Genomic DNA, 21,147 nt, shown 5'->3' on the forward strand with positions numbered 1-21,147 from the left:
AACACTTTAAAGCACCAACACGTAACACGTCGTATGAACGTGGTTTGGTTTTAATTGAGAGGCAATTTTTCAACAAAAGTTGAAAATTCATGTTTTCCTTTGTAATGCAACACAAGCCAATGTTATTTTGTTATTTTTTTGCAAATACAGTATCCCCACGCCACAATCAAGGAAATTGTCGAGTTCATTATTGACTTAACTGGACTTTTAACGCACTGTGCATAGTAGGCCTCGCTCCGGCTCCTTTCCAACTTAAAAGGCTCAGCTCGCGGCTAACAGCCTCCGCTACGTCCGCTACGTCCGCGACGCGCGGTCGTCATGACAATGCCCCCCCCCCCACCCCCACCCCCCTTCACTTCTCCGCCCAGGAAACGTCGTCTTTGCAGCCCAGCCAGTACTTCCCAATGGATCGTGGGTAAGGGGGGTACGCGTAGTCCACATTTTTGGTCTTTAAATCCACCCTGTAATACTTATCTGGGGGGGGGGAGGGATGGAGGGAGAGGGAGAAACACAAACACAGTATCAGTGTACACAAGCCTATTTCGAGGTCAACACACTATTGCCCCTGTTCAGGGTGCAAAGGCCCAAATGGAGACACCCAGAGGGGCGGAAATCTAGGCTGAGAGGCGATTTGACAGAAGCGGACTGGGCTAGCGCAGGCTAGCTCCAGTGCAGCTCAGGGCTAACTCAGACACGGGGCAGCCCTGTCATGTAAGTAACGGTAACAGTAACCCGTGTTTGGCTGTGGCCACGGCAACGGCACCTTTGGTGAAGAAGTAGACGTTCTGCACGGGGTGGCTGGCCTTGGGCTCCTCCGTCACCGCGGCGACCTCCAGCGAGTCGTCGTAGTCGCCATAGAAGATGTCAAACAGGTCCCACGAGGCGAACCGCTTCTGCTTCCGCCCCCGGCCACGCCCCCGGCCACGCCTTCGGCCGCGGCGCCGGTCACGCAGCCCGCTGGGCCTCTTGTAGGAGCGGCCGGGGACGTACCACAAGGTGGGGGAGGGGGCGGGGGCGGGGTGGGGACTGGAGGCCACGGGGGTGAGGTACAGGCGGCCGGCCATCACGGCGTCCACGGGGGGCCGGATCCCCCCCCAGTCCTGCCGGATCGAGCGTGGGCCGCTCTGGTCCACCCCAACTGGAGACAAGGAGACCCCGCTCTCTGATCAGCCAATCAGCGGCCACACACACACATAAACACGCATACACACACACATGCACGCACATAAACATGCGCACAGACATACACACACTCACACACACACACCCTTACTTCCTTGGAAGAGCAGGTCGAAGACGTCGGTCCATTGGTCGCAGTACAGGTCAGTGTACTGGTGGAAGAGGACGGAGGGGGAGTCTTTGGACATCTGCGCACACTCTGCATGGGTCGGCTGATTCTTGAACTCGTACTGATAGTACTGATCACCTGTAGAGAGAGGGAGAGAGAGAGAGAGAGAGAGAGAGGGAGAGAGAGAGAGGGAGAGAGGGAGAGAGAGGGAGAGCGAACGGCTAACTCACATTCACATTATGAGGACCAGCACACACACATATGCACACACACGCACACACACACTCACACAGACACACACACACACACACACGCACACACACACAGGCACGCACACGCTGACACAGACACACACACGCACACACTAACACTGACACACACACGCACACGCACACACACACACACACACACACGCACACACACTCACACTGACACACACACACACACACACACTCACACTGACACACACACACTCACACTGACACATACACACACACACACTCACAATGACACATACACACACACACACTCACACTGACACATACACACACACACACACACACTCACACATACAGACGCACACGCATACACACACACACACACACCTTTGAAGAAGTACACCTTCTCTTTGCCGCGGTGGCTGCTGGCAGGGATGGCGAAGGCAGCGTCCACGTCCTTCGGAATGTTCTGGAAGCCCATGGAGATGTCGCGAGGGAAGTCCTCGTCCAGCACGCCGTCCTCAAACCGCCAGTACTTATTTCCCTGTTTGGCGACAAACGCACGACATCACTTTCCCAAAAAAGACAACTTCGCCCACTTTCAATTTCATGTGACATTTTTCCTGTAATATAATCATATGAATGTTACAGCATATACATTGTTTACAGATGTAAGAAATTTTTCTCACTGAAGCGAACTGAAAAACAAAAAAATATTTTTCGCCAACTTTCAGTTCAGCTTTAGTGAAACTACAACATCCAGCAATGCTTTTCTGTCTCCCCTGTCTTTAGCAATGCAAAAACCATGCAGTGCAGTCTGGGAAAATGAGTCAGTGGGTAAATAAAATAATGGACCCTTTTATTAAAGGCTGTGTTGCCACTGCCTAATTTTGCCCATCTGAAATGTGTGCCTTTCATATGTACATACCATTGTGTTCAATGTACGATGATGATGGAATATCTATTATGTAAAACAGTAAAACTGAATGTGGGGAAAAATTCCCATGGAGCATTAAATGTCAGTGCTCTTTTTGGGCAGGCAGATTGACAGACGGACCTTGAAGATGTAGGTCTTTCCCTGGCAGTTGATGCGGGTGAAAGCCGCGTCGATTGGCCCAGAGATGCCCCACACGTCCTTGATGAGTTTGGGGTATCCCGGCAACACGGACTTCTCGTCCAACTCAAAGAAGTACTCGCCTGGAGGGATGCAGGAGCACCCAAACACTGGCTCGTTAAGCCCATTTCCCGCTTCCCATTACACACAGCCTGTTCACACAGCTGGATATTTACAGAAGCAGTTCGGGTGAGTTACCTTCGGTCAGGGGTACAAAGGCACAGGCCCACATACGGAATCCACCCAGCAAGCTTTGAGTAACGAAGCCCCTCCCCGACCCCCCCCGACCCCCCCCGACCCCCCCGACCCCCCCGACCCCCCCGCTCACCTCTGAAGGCGTAGATGGAGCCGTTCTTCAGCTGCATGAAGGAGTCGAAAGCTCTTCCACTGCAGGCGTCTGCGTCACGATCTGAGGGTCTGGGGGGCCACCGGCTGGTGGGGGCCACGGCGGGGGTGTTCCTGGGGCCCGCTGTGCTGAATCTGGGCCAGAAACCGGGGATTCTGGGGCCCGCTGTGGTGAATCTGGGCCAGGAAGTGGAGGCCCTGGGGCCCACTGTGGTGAACCTGGGCCAGGAAGTGGAGGCCCTGGGGCCCACTGTGGTGAACCTGGGCCAGGAAGTGGAGGCCCTGGGGCCAGCTGTGGTGAATCTGGGCCAGGAAGTGGAGGCCCTGGGGCCAGCTGTGGCGCTGACGTTCTGTACGTCGGTGTCGTAGTCCTGTTCGGGGTCGTGAAACGTGTCGCCCCGGGTTACTGCGAAAGAGCACAGCCGACAACAAAGGTACTGATTTACTGCCACTGAGGAAGACTGTGGCGGACATCAAAGATGAAGACTCGGTGACACGATGCGATGGAGGAAGATTCAGATTTAGAAGAGAATTCAGGTGAAAGGATTCAGGTATGAGAGTAGATTTCAGGTGAGAGGATTCAGGCGTGAGAGTATATTTCAGGGGACAGGATTCAGGAGTAAGAGCAGATTTCAGGGGAGAGGATTCAGGCGTGAGAGCAGATTTCAGGGGATAGGATTCAGGTGCGAGAGTAGATTTCAGGGGACAGGATTCAGGTGCGAGAGCAGATTTCAGGGGAGAGGATTAAAGCCTCCCACCCTTGTTGCTGCAGGTAGTCTCGTAGTCCACACAGCAGCTCCTGTAGTAGCCGCACATGGAGTCGCACTGACATTTCGTCTTCGAGTCAAAACCAGAGTTACACCGGCCAACACAGCTCTCTACAGAACACAGAGAGGACAGGCAGGGCACAGCACACAGCAGCACACGTGAATACAATGTAACATAATTAAAGAAAAAAATCATATCATCAAATTACAATGTAGCACAAGTAAAGGGTCAATTCAAGTAATTAAGGTGTAATATAAAAGATGGGTGAATTGCCCCTGGTTATGGCTGCCTGTCGTGCAAATAAGTGGCATATTTGTAAACCAAAGGTATGCCTTAATGCTCATAACCAGGGATAAAATAAAAACGCTTAAACAGACAGGAATGGATTATCATGATTCATGTCAGTACACGTCACTCACTGCAGGCGACTGATTGGCATACATATTGTACAACACACATTTAGCAACATACAGGCCTACAGTAATGGGCAACTGATAAAATTCCATATGAAAACGGTAGTATATTTTACAAACGTGCTTAAAACAGATAGCATATTTTGGCTTGTCAAATTTAATAGGCCAAAATAAATAAATAAATAACCTTTTCCTAATAATTTACAGTAAACGGCCCAGCATTGTCGGAGCACGTGAAATAAAAGTCGTTGCAGTTTACCTTCAGCCGCGAGCGCCGCGGCGACGCAAGCCAACAGCAATATCGCCCGCACGTGCATCCTCTCTCCCGGTCAAAAAGCCTCCGAACGCGGGGGACTCGGCGAACCGATGGAGCTCTGAGACGGGGATCAGCGATTCCCCGAGTTATTCACCTCCCCGTGTTTATCTTAGCGGACTTACAACATTTTGGCGAGGTAATCATTAAACAGAAGTATTGCTTTGCTTGAACCAACATTGTTTTTGGGGAGATGAGCGAACGCCACATTGCAAAAACAAGTCTGTAAAGGCTTCAAAATACAACCTTTGGCACCGTGCGTCACCAGCGTTCGAATTACGGCGGGGATTGGGGGGGGTCTGACCCCCCATAATTAAGACTTGCCCCCCCCCCCCCCCCCAAAAGAGATAAATCAATCTTAAACTGGATTTAAATGCGGGTGCCGTGTGACGACGACTGTTACTAGTTACGTTGGTGATCTCAGGGCAGCGAACCCCCATTTTATAAGGCGGTTGTGAATTTTTGCCTGTTACATTTCTTTTTTATTACGAATTGGCTCAAGACAGTCGAAAACGGCGGTTGAATTTAAAGTGTTCAAACAGTGTGACCCAGGCCAGCCCACGGGGTTGCAAGTAACTGAGAAAACGACGCCAGAGTCAGACAAACCACCCAGTCTTATCTTTTTGATCGACAGCTGCGTTCCATTTGCTGAGAACGCAGTAGACATTCACGTTCTCGCAATGACCACCAGGCGGCGCTCTAGGGCAGATCAACTTCGGCGCGTCTGTCTGGGACTCGAACAGCAATCGGTTCTGCATTGGCTCACCCCCTGGCCTTTCCAGACAATTAGATGTATATGGAAACAAAGTCGACTGATCCCAGGACAGCACTTTGCCTGAAATAGCACCAACAGAGTCCCCCAGAGACCATGTTTCTCCTTCACTGAATCCAAGGCACTCATTTCGTGGTTTAAAACGACACATCGCTGGTGGATGAGGTTGAAAATTTTGATGTGAGGGGCTGTCGGTATGTGTAGATATTTGTGTGTGCGCACACATGGATGCATGTATGCATTCGCGCGTGTGTGTGTGTGTGTGTTGTGTGTGTGTGTATTATGATAAGGCAATGCACAAGATGATTCGTTTCTGTAGAAAATTATTTATTTCGAGCCATTTTGCTTGTAATCTTGTTCACTGTGACTGCCTCCATTAACAGGCTAATCATGCAACACGCAGTGGCAATTTCATTACCCAAACACCCTTCAGAATCATACAGTCGTGCGTCATGTTCCTCCCCCATTAACATATTGTTAATTCTTTTTGCACAGCTTGTCACCAGCGATGGCTCAGTTGTGCAGCTCTCTTAAGGCAGCGTTTCAGCATTTCTCCTCCCAGGTTTTTCCGTCTGAATTAATGGGCAGCGATATGTATTGTCAGCACAGATAACGATTAACCCTTTTCAAGGCGAAGATCGCAAAATATGTGATTAGAATGTTCTTCACTCAACCTTCTAATGCTGATGTAAACAACCTCTACTGGTCACTGAAATTGTATAGGGTTCTAGAACACTGACTTAAAATTTTGTGAGAAAAAGAAATCTTAAAAACGTACGCTTCAAAGGAAAACACTTGTTAATGGTGTAAAAGGGGGTCTCATATTAGTGGAGAATATCAGTGTTAGTCTCTGGATTACAGTGCACATACTGTACGTTTCAGGACTTCAACATTCTTTCACACTAAATGGACATAAACTCTGAAAACACAGCTTCAGATCCCTGAGAAACTTCAACAAAATACATTATTAAGCAAACATTGAAATCATATTTAAAAAATGAGTCTTTTTTCTCCCAATATCGATAAATCCAGATGTGTCTTTTAAGATTATCCATAATCTGCAGTGTCTTAAAGTGCCATTCAAAGAAAGCTATTCAAAAGAAGTATTGCTGAAATATCCCACAGGAGGAGTTTTACACTCTGGCAACCCAGGTGACACCAGAAGGAGAGTGCATGATGGGTAGGGGCTGTTCCTACCCATCTCCACCTCTCTACCTGTCCTTCCCCTCCTGTTCACACCTGTGTGAATCCATCATCAGGGTACACCTGTGCAGGGGCATTCTGGGATAGCAGGAAGGAGCTTGCTGGGTTATGTAGCAAACGCAGAGATGATGGGGTGTTCGAGTCCGGACTTCACCCCAGACCCCTCCATCTGGGAGAGTGTGTGTGGGTGGGGCAGTGAGAAGCGGGAGACCCGGCTCTGTTAGGTGATTGGTGCTGTGAAGGTCAGGGGGGCGGGGCCAGGAGGAACCTCAGGAGGTTCCGTCGTGAGCCGTCCTCATTTCTCTACATCTGATGGTCCTGGAGAGAGAGGGAGAGAGAGAGAGAGAGAGAGGGAGGGAGGGAGAGAGAGAGGGGGGGGAGAGAAGGGGGGGAAGTAACAGAGAGAAGGTGAGAAAGAGAGAGAGCGAGAGGAAGAGTGGAAGAGAGAGAGACCAGTAAAATACACCCCACCACTGTAAACACTAGAATCTCTCTCTCGCTCCTTCTCTTGGTCAGATTGTTCTGACCCACTGGGACACACAGAGACAGCGGGGTCCGGGGTCTGTTGGACCCGGTCTCTTACCCGATGATGCAGGCGGGGATGAGGAGGAGGATGGCACCGAAGAGGAAGGGGAACCCCTTAAAGATGTGCAGGGTTGCGGGGTACAGGCTGTTGAACACTCCAGTGGCCAGCAAAGAGCACAGACTCTCCACACAGGCCACCGACGCAAACAGAGCTCCTACAGGAGAGAGGACACACTGTAACACACTAACACACTAACACACACACGCCACACGCACACGCACACACTGTAACACACTGTAACACGCTGTAACATACACACACAACACACACAACAACACGGTAACATGCTGTAAACACATACACACACACACATACTCACACACCAACACACAGTTCACAGTGCACAGGCAGAAGCTGGGATAGAACGGCCTGTGTGGCTCTGGCTGTGTTTAGAGCTGGTGGTCGGTGTGGCTGAGGCTGTGTTTAGGGCTGGTGGTCTGTGTGGTTGAGGCTGTGTTTAGGGCTGGTGGTCTGTGTGGCTCTGGCTGTGTTTAGGGCTGGTGGTCTGTGTGGCTGAGGCTGTGTTTAGGGCTGGTGGTCTGTGTGGTTGAGGCTGTGTTTAGAGCTGGTGGTCTGTGTGGCTGAGGCGTGTTTAGGGCTGGTGGTCTGTGTGTGCTGAGGCTGTGTTTGGGCTGGTGGTCTGTGTGGTTGAGGCTGTGTTTAGGGCTGGTGGTCTGTGTGGTTGAGGCTGTGTTTAGGGCTGGTGGTCTGTGTGGCTGAGGCTGTGTTTAGGGCTGGTGGTCTGTGTGGCTGAGGCTGTGTGTTAGGGCTTGGTGGTCTGTGTGGCTGAGGCTGTGTTTAGGGCTGGTGGTCCTGTGTGGCTTGAGGCTGTGTTTAGGGCTGGTGGTCTGTGTGTGTCTGAGGCTGTGTTTAGGGCTGGTGGTCTGTGTGGCTGAGGCTGTGTTAGGGCTGGTGGTCTGTGTGGCTGAGGCTGTGTTTAGGAGCTGGTGGTCTGTGTGGCTGAGGCTGTGTTTAGGGCTGGTGGTCTGTGTGGTTGAGGCTGTGTTTTAGGGCTGGTGGTCTTGTGTGGCTGAGGCTGTGTTTAGGGCTGGTGGTCCTGTGTGGTTGAGGCTGTGTTTAGGGCTGGTGGTCTGTTGTGGTTGAGGCTGTGTTTAGGGCTGGTGGTCTGTGTGGCTTGAGGCTGTGTTTAGGGCTGGTGGTCTGTGTGGCTTGAGGCTGTGTTTAGGGCTGGTGGTCTGTGTGGCTTGAGGCTGTGTTTAGGGCGGATGGTCTGTGTGGTTGAGGCTGTGTTTAGGGCTGGTGGTCTGTGTGGCTTGAGGCTGTGTTTAGGGCTGGTGGTCTGTGTGGCTGAGGCTGTGTTTAGAGCTGGTGGTCTGTGTGGCTGAGGCTGTGTTTAGGGCTGGTGGTCTGTGTGGTTGAGGCTGTGTTTAGGGCTGGTGGGTCTGTGTGGCTGAGGCTGTGTTTAGGGCTGGTGGTCTGTGTGGCTCTGGCTGTGTTTAGGGCTGGTGGTCTGTGTGGCTGATGGCTGTGTTTTAGGGCTGGTGGTCTGTGTGGCTGAGGCTGTGTTTAGGGCTGGTGGTCTGTGTGGCTTGAGGCTGTGTTTAGGGGCTGGTGGTCTGTGTGGTTGAGGCTGTGTTTAGGGCTGGTGGTCTGTGTGGCTTGAGGCTGTGTTTAGGGCTGGTGGTCCTGTGTGGTTGAGGCTGTGTTTAGGGCTGGTGGTCTGTGTGGCTGAGGCTGTGTTTAGGGCTGGTGGTCTGTGTGGCTCTGGCTGTGTTTAGGGCTGGTGGTCTGTGTGGCTGAGGCTGTGTTTAGGGCTGGTGGTCTGTGTGGCTGAGGCTGTGTTTAGGCTGGTGGTCTGTGTGGTTGAGGCTGTGTTTAGGGCTGGTGGTCTGTGTGGCTGAGGCTGTGTTTAGGGCTGGTCTTAAAGCACAGCAGTCAGTGGTGTTACTGGAATGTCCTGGCTCTGGCGTTCTACGGGCACTGCACAGGTAATGATTAAACCCGTGGAGTTCACGGGAAGGGAGTTCATGGCAGGTGTGCATGATGACCTTGAAGTTCAGACCCGGGTGGGGTAGTGGTGGGGAGGGGGGGGGAAACCAGGAAGTGACCCCCTACCCCCAATCACTCATACAGCCTGGTACGATTCCACTGTCACATGACAACCTTGCCCCCCCACCCCAAGAGAAAAGGACCGTAGTCCTGGGTGTATTTAGAAGGGTAGGGTGTTGCTAGGTGATAGCCCATGAGGGTGTTAGGTTGTGGGGGCAGGGGGTTGGTTGGGGGGGGGGGGGGGGGGGGGGGGGGGGGAGGGTGGGAACCATCAGCCAGACCACACAAGGCCCCCATCCTCTGGGTGTTCTGCTCACCTTGTTGGGACGAGTCCACCAGTTTGGAGAGTTTTGAGCGGAGAACCGGAGTAGAAGCCATGGACAGGAAGTTCAGCCCATACCCTGAGGAAGTAAGCACATCTCTTTACATTTTATGATCTTTTATTTCTCTGTCACTTCTGTGGCTGACACAAATGTTGACTGGGACTTCTCCTGGGACTGTACATGAAAATTAGCCAAAACTACATCTTCAACTAGAGATAACCTGGTGTTAAACCTGTCTGCAGTTTTAACTCCTGTCCTGGAGGGCCGCAGCGTCTGCAGGTTTAACTCCAGGCCTGGAGGGCCGCAGTGTCTGCAGGTTTGACTCCAGTCCTGAAGGGGGCGCTGTGTCTGCAGTTTTAACTCCAGTCCTAGAGGGGCCACAGTGTCTGCAGGTTTAACTCCAGTCCTGAAGGGGGCTGTGACTGCAGTTTTAACTCCAGTCCAAGAGGGGCCGCAGTGTCTGCAGGTTTAACTCCAGTCCTGAAGGGGGCTGTGTCTGCAGTTTTAACTCCAGTCCTGGAGAGAATCTCAAATAGGGGAAACCGTTCAAGCACTCATCACAGAGCTCGAGAGGAGAGACTGAACCTTCTGTTTACAGCTCTCTCCTTTATATCTCTCCCAAACGGCCCTAAGACAGGCCTTGTATGACAGTCGCCCCGCCCACAAACATTTATGTTTTTCTGAGAAACATTGTTGCTTCCCTCAGAAACCCTGACCAAACGCCTAGTTCACTGGTGCTTTGCAGCAGGGGTAGGTGTTCCTTCTTATCAGAACAGCTTGTCCTCTTTTTGATATTATACACAGTATAGGCACTTTTCACACGCTATTGATCAAGACATGCCATTTTGCACACAATGGTACTATGCTTACAGCAGATGTTACTTTTAACTATGATTTTACTTCATTTTACAAAGTATATCCCTCAAGTCCTGACAGAAAAAAAGCCAAAGATGTTCTTTGAAGTCCTGATTAATACGTTGACTTTTCAGAATTTCTGAGGTTCTGATCCAGCTTACACACGGGATTACATCGTTCCCTCTCTAGGGAATTATTGCACTTTGATCCATTATTATTGCCTTGTGTTTGCATTATAAGTTGCTCTGGATAAGGGTGCCAGCTCAATGCCAGTAGTTTCCTTCCCGAAATGGTTCATGTTTAACAGCTCTGCAGTGTCACAGCCGGGATTTGAACCTGCAACCTCCGAGTTGTAATTCAGTTTCCTAACCATTTAACGACACACAAAGGTTATTTGATTTTTTTGTTTTGATAATCATAAACCTGAATAACTTTGCCCTGATCTTACCTTCCCTGTTTAGGCCAAAGATGATTTCAATTCGCCACACCTGTGGAATTTTCCAGGTGTACAGTGTCATAGGTTTGAGGCCAGCAAGCGCACATTACATCAGAATTAAGACACAGCGGCCAATCACGTGGCAGCTTGCGTTTACTGAAGAAATTCGGGTCAAGCACCTCATGTAATCGTGGCACTAAAACCATTGACCTCCGGACAAAAAGATGCTCTTCCTACCACACTACAACCCTTCAAGCTGTGACATCACAAATGTGTGATTAGAATGTTCTCAACTGATCATTCTAATGCTGATGTCACAATCACTACTGGTAACTGAAAGCAACAGAGTTCTAGAACACTGAATTTTTTGAAAAGATTCTGAAATATGACAAAGAATTCCAAAAATAACCTGCTCTTCAAAGGATTAAGCAAGCCCCGCTTGAAATTATTTTAATTTTCAAAATGGCTGAAATGGCCTTTTAAAATTCCCCCACCTGTAGCCATTTTTAATCAGATGCTCCCAAACAGTAGAAATAAAAACTAAAGCTTTGGAAGCCTGGGCAATGATTGTCAATGGCAGTTAATGCTAGTTTAGGAGTCTAAATCATTGCCGACTATAAAGTAAATTTGTTACATACAAACAGAACAAAGTCTCAGGTCGTGGGGAAAACCACTTCCTTACACTCTGGAAGTTCACTGGACTGTTCTAAGCATAGAATATATGTGTGCGTGCAGCTATAGGTATGTACATGTGCATGCGTGCGATAATGTGTTGCCATGTGTATGTACCCTTGTGTGTGTGTGTGTGCGTGTGTACGTGTGTGTTGTAGTGCGCATGTATGTAGAGTATTGGCACAATTTATGGAAACAACTGCATTCATGTAACATATTTTGATTATTAATGCTATATTTTCCAACAATATCTGTTTTTGGCATAATGTAATATGTATTACATATCAACATAAAACAAAAATAAAGAAATAATGTGCATTTGTGTCAAACAAGTAATAATCATTACACATTCCAGTAACACAGTAAAGTCACGTGTATTGGCATTAACTAATGTTGTTGTTAACTACTAACAACTGAAAAGTTAATCTGTACAGCATTGATAATGCATTTGTACATCATTAATTCATGTTAACAGCTACATTAGTTAATGCCAATTCATATTGGAATAAAAAAGTTAACATATCTATAACGGATTAACTAATTATGTTAATCCAATCGCCAATGTATAATCATGTAACTAATACAGTGATTCCGTAATTTGAGCTAGTACTGTATGTAAACTTGTGTGTACGTACGTGTGCGTGAGCTTGCGTGTGTGTGTGTGTGTGTGCACATGTATGTGTGTGTGTGTGTGTGTGTGTGCATGAGCTGTGTGTGTGTGTGTGTGTGTGTGTGCACATGTATGTGTGTGTATGTTGTGTGTGTTTGTGTGGTGCGTAAGTGTGTGTGTGTGTCAGGGTGTGTGCATGTGTGTCTGTGTGTGTGTGTTTGTGTGAGCGTGTGTGTACCATACGCATGCTTGCGCGTGTGTGTGTGTGTGTACCGTACGCATGCTTGCGCGTGTGTGTGTGTGTGTGTGTACCGTACGCTTGCTTGCGCGCGCGTGTGTGTGTGTGTGTGTGTGTGTGTGCGTGTCAGTGTGTGTGTGTGTGTATGTGTGTGCGTGCGTGCGGTTTACCGGTGAACATGAGCGCGGTGCTGCTGGCGGTGGAGATGACCAGCAGGGCGGCGCCGTTGGAGGCCAGGCCCAGCAGGGCGACCCAGGACTCGTCCAGGCAGAGCTGCAGGACGCGCAGGCCCAGCAGGCTGCTCAGGTAGGCCAGGTGCAGGGCGGCGGAGCCGTACCCCACCAGCTCGGGTCCCCAGCAGAGCGGGGCGCTCAGCTCGTACAGCACGTACAGGTCGCGGCTCCCGAAATGCACCGTCACCACCAGCAGGAAGCAGAGCGCGTAGAGCCAGAGCAGGGGGCCCGCCCGCCGCCCGAGCGCCGCCCGTACAGCCGCAGCACCGCCCGCTGGTGCGCCCCCGAAAAGAGGCGCGCCCCGGGGTCAGGGGTCACCGTGTCCGCCACGAAGAGCCAGGCGTACAGCGCCGCTGCCAGGTTACACGCCAGGGCCAGCCAGAAAGGGTTAATGTACCTGGGGGGGGCGGGGGGGGGGAGACAGAGGGGAGGGGGAAGAGGGAGGGAGAGGAGAAAGAGAGGGAACGGGGCAGAGGCAGCAAGAGAGAAATAGAGGGAAGGGAAGGGAGAGAGAGAGAGAGAGAGAGAGAGAGAGAGAAAGAAGAGAGAGGGCGGTTAGTTTTCTGTCCAGACATTTGTTGTTTTAAGTAGACAAACATTTATTTTCCTGACTGAGTGGCATGATGGTCCGTTAGTTGGGGAGGGTTGGGGGCGTTGGTGGGGGGGGGGTGAGCACGGCGGGTAGGGAGGGGGCGGGGGAGGGGGGGTGAGCACGGCGGGTGACGGCGGCAGCCTTACCCCTGCGCCCGGCGCCACTTCCCGCCGATGACGCTGGCGAGCATCCCGGCCACGCCCAGGCAGGCCTCCAGCACGGCCACGCGGAAGGTGCGGTGGCGGCGGGCGCTGGTGTCGCCCACGTGGGCGAAGCAGCCGGCAGGACGGCGTTGAAGTCGCCCGACAGCCCGCTGAGCAGGCGGCCCGCCAGCAGCCAGGGCACGGGCAGCCGCAGGTACAGCACGGCCAGGTAGGTGCCCGCCTGCAGCGCCAGGCCCAGGCTGGGCACCGTCAGCAGCGCCCGCCGGCCTGCCCGGTCGCTCCACGGGCCCAGCAGCGTCACCACGAACAGCCCCACCGCGAAACCGCCCAGGTTAATGTACAGGCTCCAGTGCGCCGTCAGAGTCTCCACCTCCTGCCGGGGGGGGGGGGGGGGTCGATCTCATTATTATTATTATTATTATTATTATATTATATTACTATTATAATATTATCATTCTGATATTGTCTCCACACCTTATCAGGAGACACAGGGAGAGGTGGGAGCAGTGGTGTCGTAAGGGGGGGGGGGGGGCGTGTATGTGTAAACTAGGTTTTGACTTGGTCTTGTTATTATTTTATCATTATATGTGTTATTGTGAAAACAAAAACAGAAACCATCAGGTCACTGTCCATTCGACCAAACCTGCCCAATCTCCAATACAACATCAGCGTGTTTGATTGCGCGAGACTAGGCGGTCCAGCAGTGCGTCCCCCCCCCCCCCCCCCCCCCCCCCCAAAAAAAAAAAGTTGAAATGAAACTTAATCGTATGCGGGTGAAGTTCCAGCGGCTATTTATAACCCTTCGGCAACAGTGACAGGACACGCGCACACCCAACCCGATTCAGGTGAAACGTGCTTCTTTGACAGGTAACTTTTTGTTATTAAGCAAGTCGGCTGAAATTGGTACCTTCTCCAGCGGATCGGGCGGGCCGGAGGTATTTCGACACCCCCTGATTTCGTTCCGTTGTAGCCGACATCTTCACTGATGCGGTCCCAGAGGTACTGCGTGGTCAACGGCATCTGGAGAGCCAGCGAGAACATGGAAAGAAAAAGCACCGGTTCCACCGAGATCGGCAGCGGACAGGGGAAGGGCGGGCGCCCGCTGCGCAGAGGGGAACAGGGCGGCTTGTCTACGACCGCTGAATCGGGGGGGGGGCGTCCGAATCCGGGATCTCATCCCCGGCGGGCGGAATGAACTCCTGGGGGAGAATCGCGCTAGAGTCCGAGTCGTCCATGACCTGTTTGCGTCCGAGGTGCGCTCTCCCGCGGGGCGAAAGTCGCGAGCCGAGGTCCACGTGAACGTTTAATAAGTTAGCTACACGCGTATATACACAGACCCCATACCACTGCCTGCACGAATGTCACGAAAACCCACACCCGACGTACCTATAACCATAAGCACTTCTTTTACCGCTCGATTCATTACTGGTTAATAGTGTTAAAAACAGTTTACCACGGTGCGTGGTGCTACGTGCTGCTACAGTCCTGTGTTTATTACTCCAGAGTTCACTCCACTCCGTTTCAGATTCGTCTGATCACCAGTCCAATGTCTACCAATGCGCATGCGTGCGCAAACAATTGGAAGGATTTCTGCTCTTTAGCGGCCCTAGTGGTTGGACCCAGTATAACTTTCCCTCCATTGACACCACTGATGAATTAGGCAATTTTGACGGCAAAATCAAATTTAGCTTGGATTAAAAAATCAGGACAGATATTTCAGTCTGCTCTTCTGTTAACGGAAAGTGGACTACATATTTTTATTTGGACTGGGGAAAGCAGAGAGGGTATCTGTAGATAGAGGTGGTATCACAGTGTCGGGAGTAGATTTGGCTCGAGACCTAGCCACCCAAGACTGAACCTCCATATCATAGCACAACATCTTCGTATTAGCTACAGCCAACGTTTTTTTTTTTTTTTTTAATGGTCTGAAGGGGAATCAAAACTTCTAGTTCTGCAATTTTCCCTATCTCTCTCTCTCCTACCACCAGTTCTGCTGACACATGCTTTCCTGTCATGTGAGGAATTTTTTGCGGGGTTTATCGTGTCGTCACTTTTAAGTGTTTGTCCTTCGGACAGAACTGAAGACCACGGCTCTGCACCAAGTAGGTTGTAAATACAGTCCTGGGGACGTCAGTGTATGTTGGTTCTCAAACCGACCACATCACAACCACTGGATTGTAATGAGCAAGATCTGGTTTAATTATAGGTCAGCTGTTGAAAAGGGGAAGGTGCTGCGTCATGTTTGAGTCACGTCAGTAGCACGAGGTGTGGGGTGGGGGGCAGGGAGAACGTGCGCTCACCGCTGTGAAGTGAAGTTACCCCCAAAACACAACTGATGATCAGCAGAGGTGTCTGGCACCAAACATCAAGACTCAGGCCAATAACCTCTCCGCGGTTACTGTGCAGCAATAGTAATCTCACAGAGCTCATTATGTAATAAATGTAATTTTATAGTGCACAATAAACCACCATGAGGGGAGAATCAAAAACAATACATATTGACATTCAGATCGTGTGCCAAATATTTAAAAATGAATTAAAATGCCCCTGTTTTAAACGCATTATAGTCCAGAATTTCAGTAGATTCCTGAAAGAAATCTGGACTGTTTAAAGGCGAGAGTTTAAAGACCCTGTGCAATGACTTGTTTCTTGTAGCCTATTTGAAAAGGGTGATTATGAGATGAAGTACATTATTGTAACCAACTTTATAAACAGGATAATAATTATGTGTGGTTTTGAAAAAAGCGCCATGGCAAATGTATAATGATCTTTATTTGGCACTGTTTTTTTTTTCGCTTCCCGGAGAACTTAGGCCATGGCGTAATCGAGTTGCTCCTCTTCGGGTAACAAGACCTTATTCTAAACAGGGAGCACGCGCTGTAAAAGCTGCCACCCGCACTAAACCGCGAGTCGTCAAATTTAGATAACTTGTCAGGGGAGGAGTGTGAGCGCGGCTCGTGCTGGGCAGAGGCGGAAAAAAATATATGAAAAATTTCCACTGCACCTTCAGCTCTACTCGTAACCTTATCAGCGAAACGCAGAATTCATAAACTGGTGAAAAGGAATATTCCTTCACGCATCGCTGCGGTTTGCACTTTAGCCTTTAGTCTCACTGAGCGATCACACGATTGCGCCGACACGTTGGTGACGTTGGCTCGGGTTCAAAGTGGTCCAAAGTAATTAACCGGGTCGTATACTTAGCAAAGGTGGGGTCTTCAGGCCGTTTTGCAGTAACACCCGCGTGTGGGCTCGTTGTTATGCCCAGTTCACGTGGTACCCTTCGCTGCGTTTTCAGTTCGAGCCCCTTGTCGTCTGCCCTGTTTTTAAGACCGCTGCGAATGAGCTGGAATCCATTCCGTGTAAAACAGACGCATTTTCCCCAGATGTATAATGCAGATAGCAGACAGCGCCCTGAATAAGTATTTGCCCCCTTCCCGATGTCCTCTATTATTGCATAACCTGCTCTTCAAAGGATTAAGCAAGCCCCGCTTGAAATTATTTTAATTTTCAAAATGGCTGAAATGGCCTTTTAAAATTCCCCCTGTAGCCATTTTTAATCAGATGCTCCCAAACAGTAGAAATAAAACTAAAGCTTTGGAAGCCTGGGCAATGATTGTCAATGGCAGTTAATGCTAGTTTAGGAGTCTAAATCATTGCCGACTATAAAGTAAATTTGTTACATACAAACAGAACAAAGTCTCAGGTCGTGGGGAAAACCACTTCCTTACACTCTGGAAGTTCACTGGACTGTTCTAAGCATAGAATATATGTGCGTGCAGCTATAGGTATGTACATGTGCATGCGTGCGATAATGTGTTGCCATGTGTATGTACCCTTGTGTGTGTGTGTGTGTGCGTGTGTACGTGTTGTTGTAGTGCGCATGTATGTGTGTGTATGTGTGTGTGTGTTTGTGTGCGTAAGTGTGTGTGTGTGTCAGGTGTGTGCATGTGTGTCTGTGTGTGTGTGTGTTTGTGTGAGCGTGTGTGTACCATACGCATGCTTGCGCGTGTGTGTGTGTGTACCGTACGCATGCTTGCGCGTGTGTGTGTGTGTGTGTACCGTACGCATGCTGCGCGCGCGTGTGTGTGTGTGTGTGTGTGTGCGTGTCAGTTGTGTGTGTGTGTGTATGTGTGTGCGTGCGTGCGGTTTACCGTGAACATGAGCGCGGTGCTGCTGGCGGTGGAGATGACCAGCAGGGCGGCGCCGTTGGAGGCCAGGCCCAGCAGGGCGACCCAGGACTCGTCCAGGCAGAGCTGCAGGACGCGCAGGCCCAGCAGGCTGCTCAGGTAGGCCAGGTGCAGGGCGGCGGAGCCGTACCCCACCAGCTCGGGTCCCCAGCAGAGCGGGGCGCTCAGCTCGTACAGCACGTACAGGTCGCGGCTCCCGAAATGCACCGTCACCACCAGCAGGAAGCAGAGCGCGTAGAGCCAGAGCAGGGGGCCCCGCCCGCCGCCCGAGCGCCGCCCGTACAGCCGCAGCACCGCCCGCTGGTGCGCCCCCGAAAAGAGGCGCGCCCCGGGGTCAGGGGTCACCGTGTCCGCCACGAAGAGCCAGGCGTACAGCGCCGCCGCCAGGTTACACGCCAGGGCCAGCCAGAAAGGGTTAATGTACCTGGGGGGGGGGGGGGGGGGAGAGACAGAGGGGAGGGGGGAAGAGGGAGGGAGAGGAGAAAGAGAGGGAACGGGGCAGAGGCAGCAAGAGAGAAATAGAGGGAAGGGAAGGGAGAGAGAGAGAGAGAGAGAGAGAGAGAGAGAGAGAGAAAGAAGAGAGAGGGCGGTTAGTTTTCTGTCCAGACATTTGTTGTTTTAAGTAGACAAACATTTATTTTCCTGACTGAGTGGCATGATGGTCCGTTAGTTGGGGAGGGTTGGGGCGTTGGTGGGGGGGGGTGAGCACGGCGGGTAGGGAGGGGGCGGGGGAGGGGGGGTGAGCACGGCGGGTGACGGCGGCAGCCTTACCCCTGCGCCCGGCGCCACTTCCCGCCGATGACGCTGGCGAGCATCCCGGCCACGCCCAGGCAGGCCTCCAGCACGGCCACGCGGAAGGTGCGGTGGCGGCGGGCGCTGGTGTCGCCCACGTGGGCGAAGCAGCCGGCCAGGACGGCGTTGAAGTCGCCCGACAGCCCGCTGAGCAGGCGGCCCGCCAGCAGCCAGGGCACGGGCAGCCGCAGGTACAGCACGGCCAGGTAGGTGCCCGCCTGCAGCGCCAGGCCCAGGCTGGGCACCGTCAGCAGCGCCCGCCGGCCTGCCCGGTCGCTCCACGGGCCCAGCAGCGTCACCACGAACAGCCCCCCGCGAAACCGCCCAGGTTAATGTACAGGCTCCAGTGCGCCGTCAGAGTCTCCACCTCCTGCCGGGGGGGGGGGGGGGGATCGATCTCATTATTATTATTATTATTATTATTATATTATATTACTATTATAATATTATCATTCTGATATTGTCTCCACACCTTATCAGGAGACACAGGGAGAGGTGGGAGCAGTGGTGTCGTAAGGGGGGGGGGGGGGCGTGTATGTGTAAACTAGGTTTTGACTTGGTCTTGTTATTATTTTATCATTATATGTGTTATTGTGAAAACAAAAACAGAAACCATCAGGTCACTGTCCATTCGACCAAACCTGCCCAATCTCCAATACAACATCAGCGTGTTTGATTGCGCGAGACTAGGCGGTCCAGCAGTGCGTCCCCCCCCCCCCGCCCCCCCCTCCCCCAAAAAAAAAAAGTTGAAATGAAACTTAATCGTATGCGGGTGAAGTTCCAGCGGCTATTTATAACCCTTCGGCAACAGTGACAGGACACGCGCACACCCAACCCGATTCAGGTGAAACGTGCTTCTTTGACAGGTAACTTTTTGTTATTAAGCAAGTCGGCTGAAATTGGTACCTTCTCCAGCGGATCGGGCGGGCCGGAGGTATTTCGACACCCCCTGATTTCGTTCCGTTGTAGCCGACATCTTCACTGATGCGGTCCCAGAGGTACTGCGTGGTCAACGGCATCTGGAGAGCCAGCGAGAACATGGAAAGAAAAAGCACCGGTTCCACCGAGATCGGCAGCGGACAGGGGAAGGGCGGGCGCCCGCTGCGCAGAGGGGAACAGGGCGGCTTGTCTACGACCGCTGAAATCGGGGGGGAGGGCGTCCGAATCCGGGATCTCATCCCCGGCGGGCGGAATGAACTCCTGGGGAGAATCGCGCTAGAGTCCGAGTCGTCCATGACCTGTTTGCGTCCGAGGTGCGCTCTCCCGCGGGGCGAAAGTCGCGAGCCGAGGTCCACGTGAACGTTTAATAAGTTAGCTACACGCGTATATACACAGACCCCATACCACTGCCTGCACGAATGTCACGAAAACCCACACCCGACGTACCTATAACCATAAGCACTTCTTTTACCGCTCGATTCATTACTGGTTAGTGTTAAAAACAGTTACCACACGGTGCGTGGTGCTACGTGCTGCTACAGTCCTGTGTTTATTACTCCAGAGTTCACTCCACTCCGTTTCAGATTCGTCTGATCACCAGTCCAATGTCTACCAATGCGCATGCGTGCGCAAACAATTGGAAGGATTTCTGCTCTTTAGCGGCCCTAGTGGTTGGACCCAGTATAACTTTCCCTCCATTGACACCACTGATGAATTAGGCAACTTTTGACGGCAAAATCAAATTTAGCTTGGATTAAAAAATCAGGACAGATATTTCAGTCTGCTCTTCTGTTAACGGAAAGTGGACTACATATGTTTTATTTGGACTGGGGAAAGCAGAGAGGGTATCTGTAGATAGAGGTGGTATCACAGTGTCGGGAGTAGATTTGGCTCGAGACCTAGCCACCCAAGACTGAACCTCCCATATCATAGCACAACATCTTCGTATTAGCTACAGCCAACGTTTTTTTTTTTTTTTAATGGTCTGAAGGGGGAATCAAAACTTCTAGTTCTGCAATTTTCCCTATCTCTCTCTCTCCTACCACCAGTTCTGCTGACACATGCTTTCCTGTCATGTGAGGAATTTTTTGCGGGGTTTATCGTGTCGCTCACTTTTAAGTGTTTGTCCTTCGGACAGAACTGAAGACCACGGCTCTGCACCAAGTAGGTTGTAAATACAGTCCTGGGGACGTCAGTGTATGTTGGTTCTCAAACCGACCACAATCACAACCACTGGATTGTAATGAGCAAGATCTGGTTTAATTATAGGTCAGCTGTTGAAAAGGGGAAGGTGCTGCGTCATGTTTGAGTCACGTCAGTAGCACGAGGTGTGGGGTGGGGGGCAGGGAGAACGTGCGCTCACCGCTGTGAAGTGAAGTTACCCCCAAAACACAACTGATGATCAGCAGAGGTGTCTGGCACCAAACATCAAAGACTCAGGCCAATAACCTCTCCGCGGTTACTGTGCAGCAATAGTATCTCACAGAGCTCATTATGTAATAAATGTAATTTTATAGTGCACAATAAACCACCATGAGGGAGAATCAAAAACAATACATATTGACATTCAGATCGTGTGCCAAATATTTAAAAATGAATTAAAATGCCCCTGTTTTAAACGCATTATAGTCCAGAATTTCAGTAGATTCCTGAAAGAAATCTGGACTGTTTAAAGGCGAGAGTTTAAAGACCCTGTGCAATGACTTGTTTCTTGTAGCCTATTTGAAAAGGGTGATTATGAGATGAAGTACATTATTGTAACCAACTTTATAAACAGGATAATAATTATGTGTGGTTTTGAAAAAAGCGCCATGGCAAATGTATAATGATCTTTATTTGGCACTGTTTTTTTTTTGCGTTCCCGGAGAACTTAGGCCATGGCGTAATCGAGTTGCTCCTCTTCGGGTAACAAGACCTTATTCTAAACAGGGAGCACGCGCTGTAAAAGCTGCCACCCGCACTAAACCGCGAGTCGTCAAATTTAGATAACTTGTCAGGGGAGGAGTGTGAGCGCGGCTCGTGCTGGGCAGAGGCGGAAAAAAATATGAAAAATTTCCACTGCACCTTCCAGCTCTC

At 51.0% G+C, this 21,147-nt stretch overlaps 3 protein-coding genes and 1 pseudogene across 8 annotated transcripts in view; 1 reads left to right on the top strand and 3 right to left on the bottom strand.

Moving 5' to 3' along the window:
- Nucleotides 1-36: 36 nt before the first annotated feature.
- LOC118234873 (vitronectin-like) lies at nt 37-4,564 on the bottom strand. 6 transcript variants are annotated; one of them, XM_035431709.1, is made up of 9 exons: nt 4,406-4,564; nt 3,724-3,843; nt 3,227-3,371; nt 2,949-3,100; nt 2,564-2,703; nt 1,894-2,050; nt 1,274-1,426; nt 764-1,138; nt 37-474 (listed from the first exon to the last, which is right to left on the bottom strand). In XM_035431709.1, exons 1-9 carry the CDS (start codon nt 4,461-4,463, stop codon nt 353-355), a joined length of 1,422 nt encoding a protein of 473 aa, XP_035287600.1. In that variant the 5' UTR covers nt 4,464-4,564; the 3' UTR covers nt 37-352. The 6 variants fall into 6 exon arrangements, with proteins under 6 accessions (XP_035287600.1, XP_035287598.1, XP_035287601.1 ...); XM_035431707.1 differs by having other exon boundaries at nt 2,949-3,142; XM_035431710.1 differs by having other exon boundaries at nt 2,949-3,079; nt 3,206-3,371.
- A 2,105-nt stretch (nt 4,565-6,669) lies between these two features.
- On the bottom strand, nt 6,670-14,549 carry LOC118236595 (proton-coupled folate transporter-like). Its single transcript, XM_035435089.1, is given in 10 exon segments — nt 6,670-6,752; nt 7,018-7,174; nt 9,348-9,431; nt 12,335-12,628; nt 12,631-12,794; nt 13,136-13,274; nt 13,277-13,526; nt 14,061-14,107; nt 14,110-14,325; nt 14,540-14,549. Coding segments are annotated over 10 exon segments (1,410 nt in total). The 3' UTR covers nt 6,670-6,703.
- The window catches only part of LOC118236188 (solute carrier family 13 member 2-like), a 36,923-nt gene continuing 27,111 nt past the window's right edge, over nt 11,336-21,147 (top strand). Inside the window, exon 1 of the mRNA XM_035434333.1 lies at nt 11,336-11,385. The gene's annotated coding sequence lies outside the window, so the exon portion shown is untranslated. The remainder of the gene's footprint in view (nt 11,386-21,147) is intronic.
- Nucleotides 15,962-21,147, bottom strand: part of LOC118236596 — a 5,413-nt pseudogene continuing 227 nt past the window's right edge.

This window comes from Anguilla anguilla, chromosome 9 (genome assembly GCF_013347855.1).
Source record: "Anguilla anguilla isolate fAngAng1 chromosome 9, fAngAng1.pri, whole genome shotgun sequence".
Classification (NCBI taxonomy): Eukaryota; Metazoa; Chordata; class Actinopteri; order Anguilliformes; family Anguillidae; genus Anguilla; species Anguilla anguilla.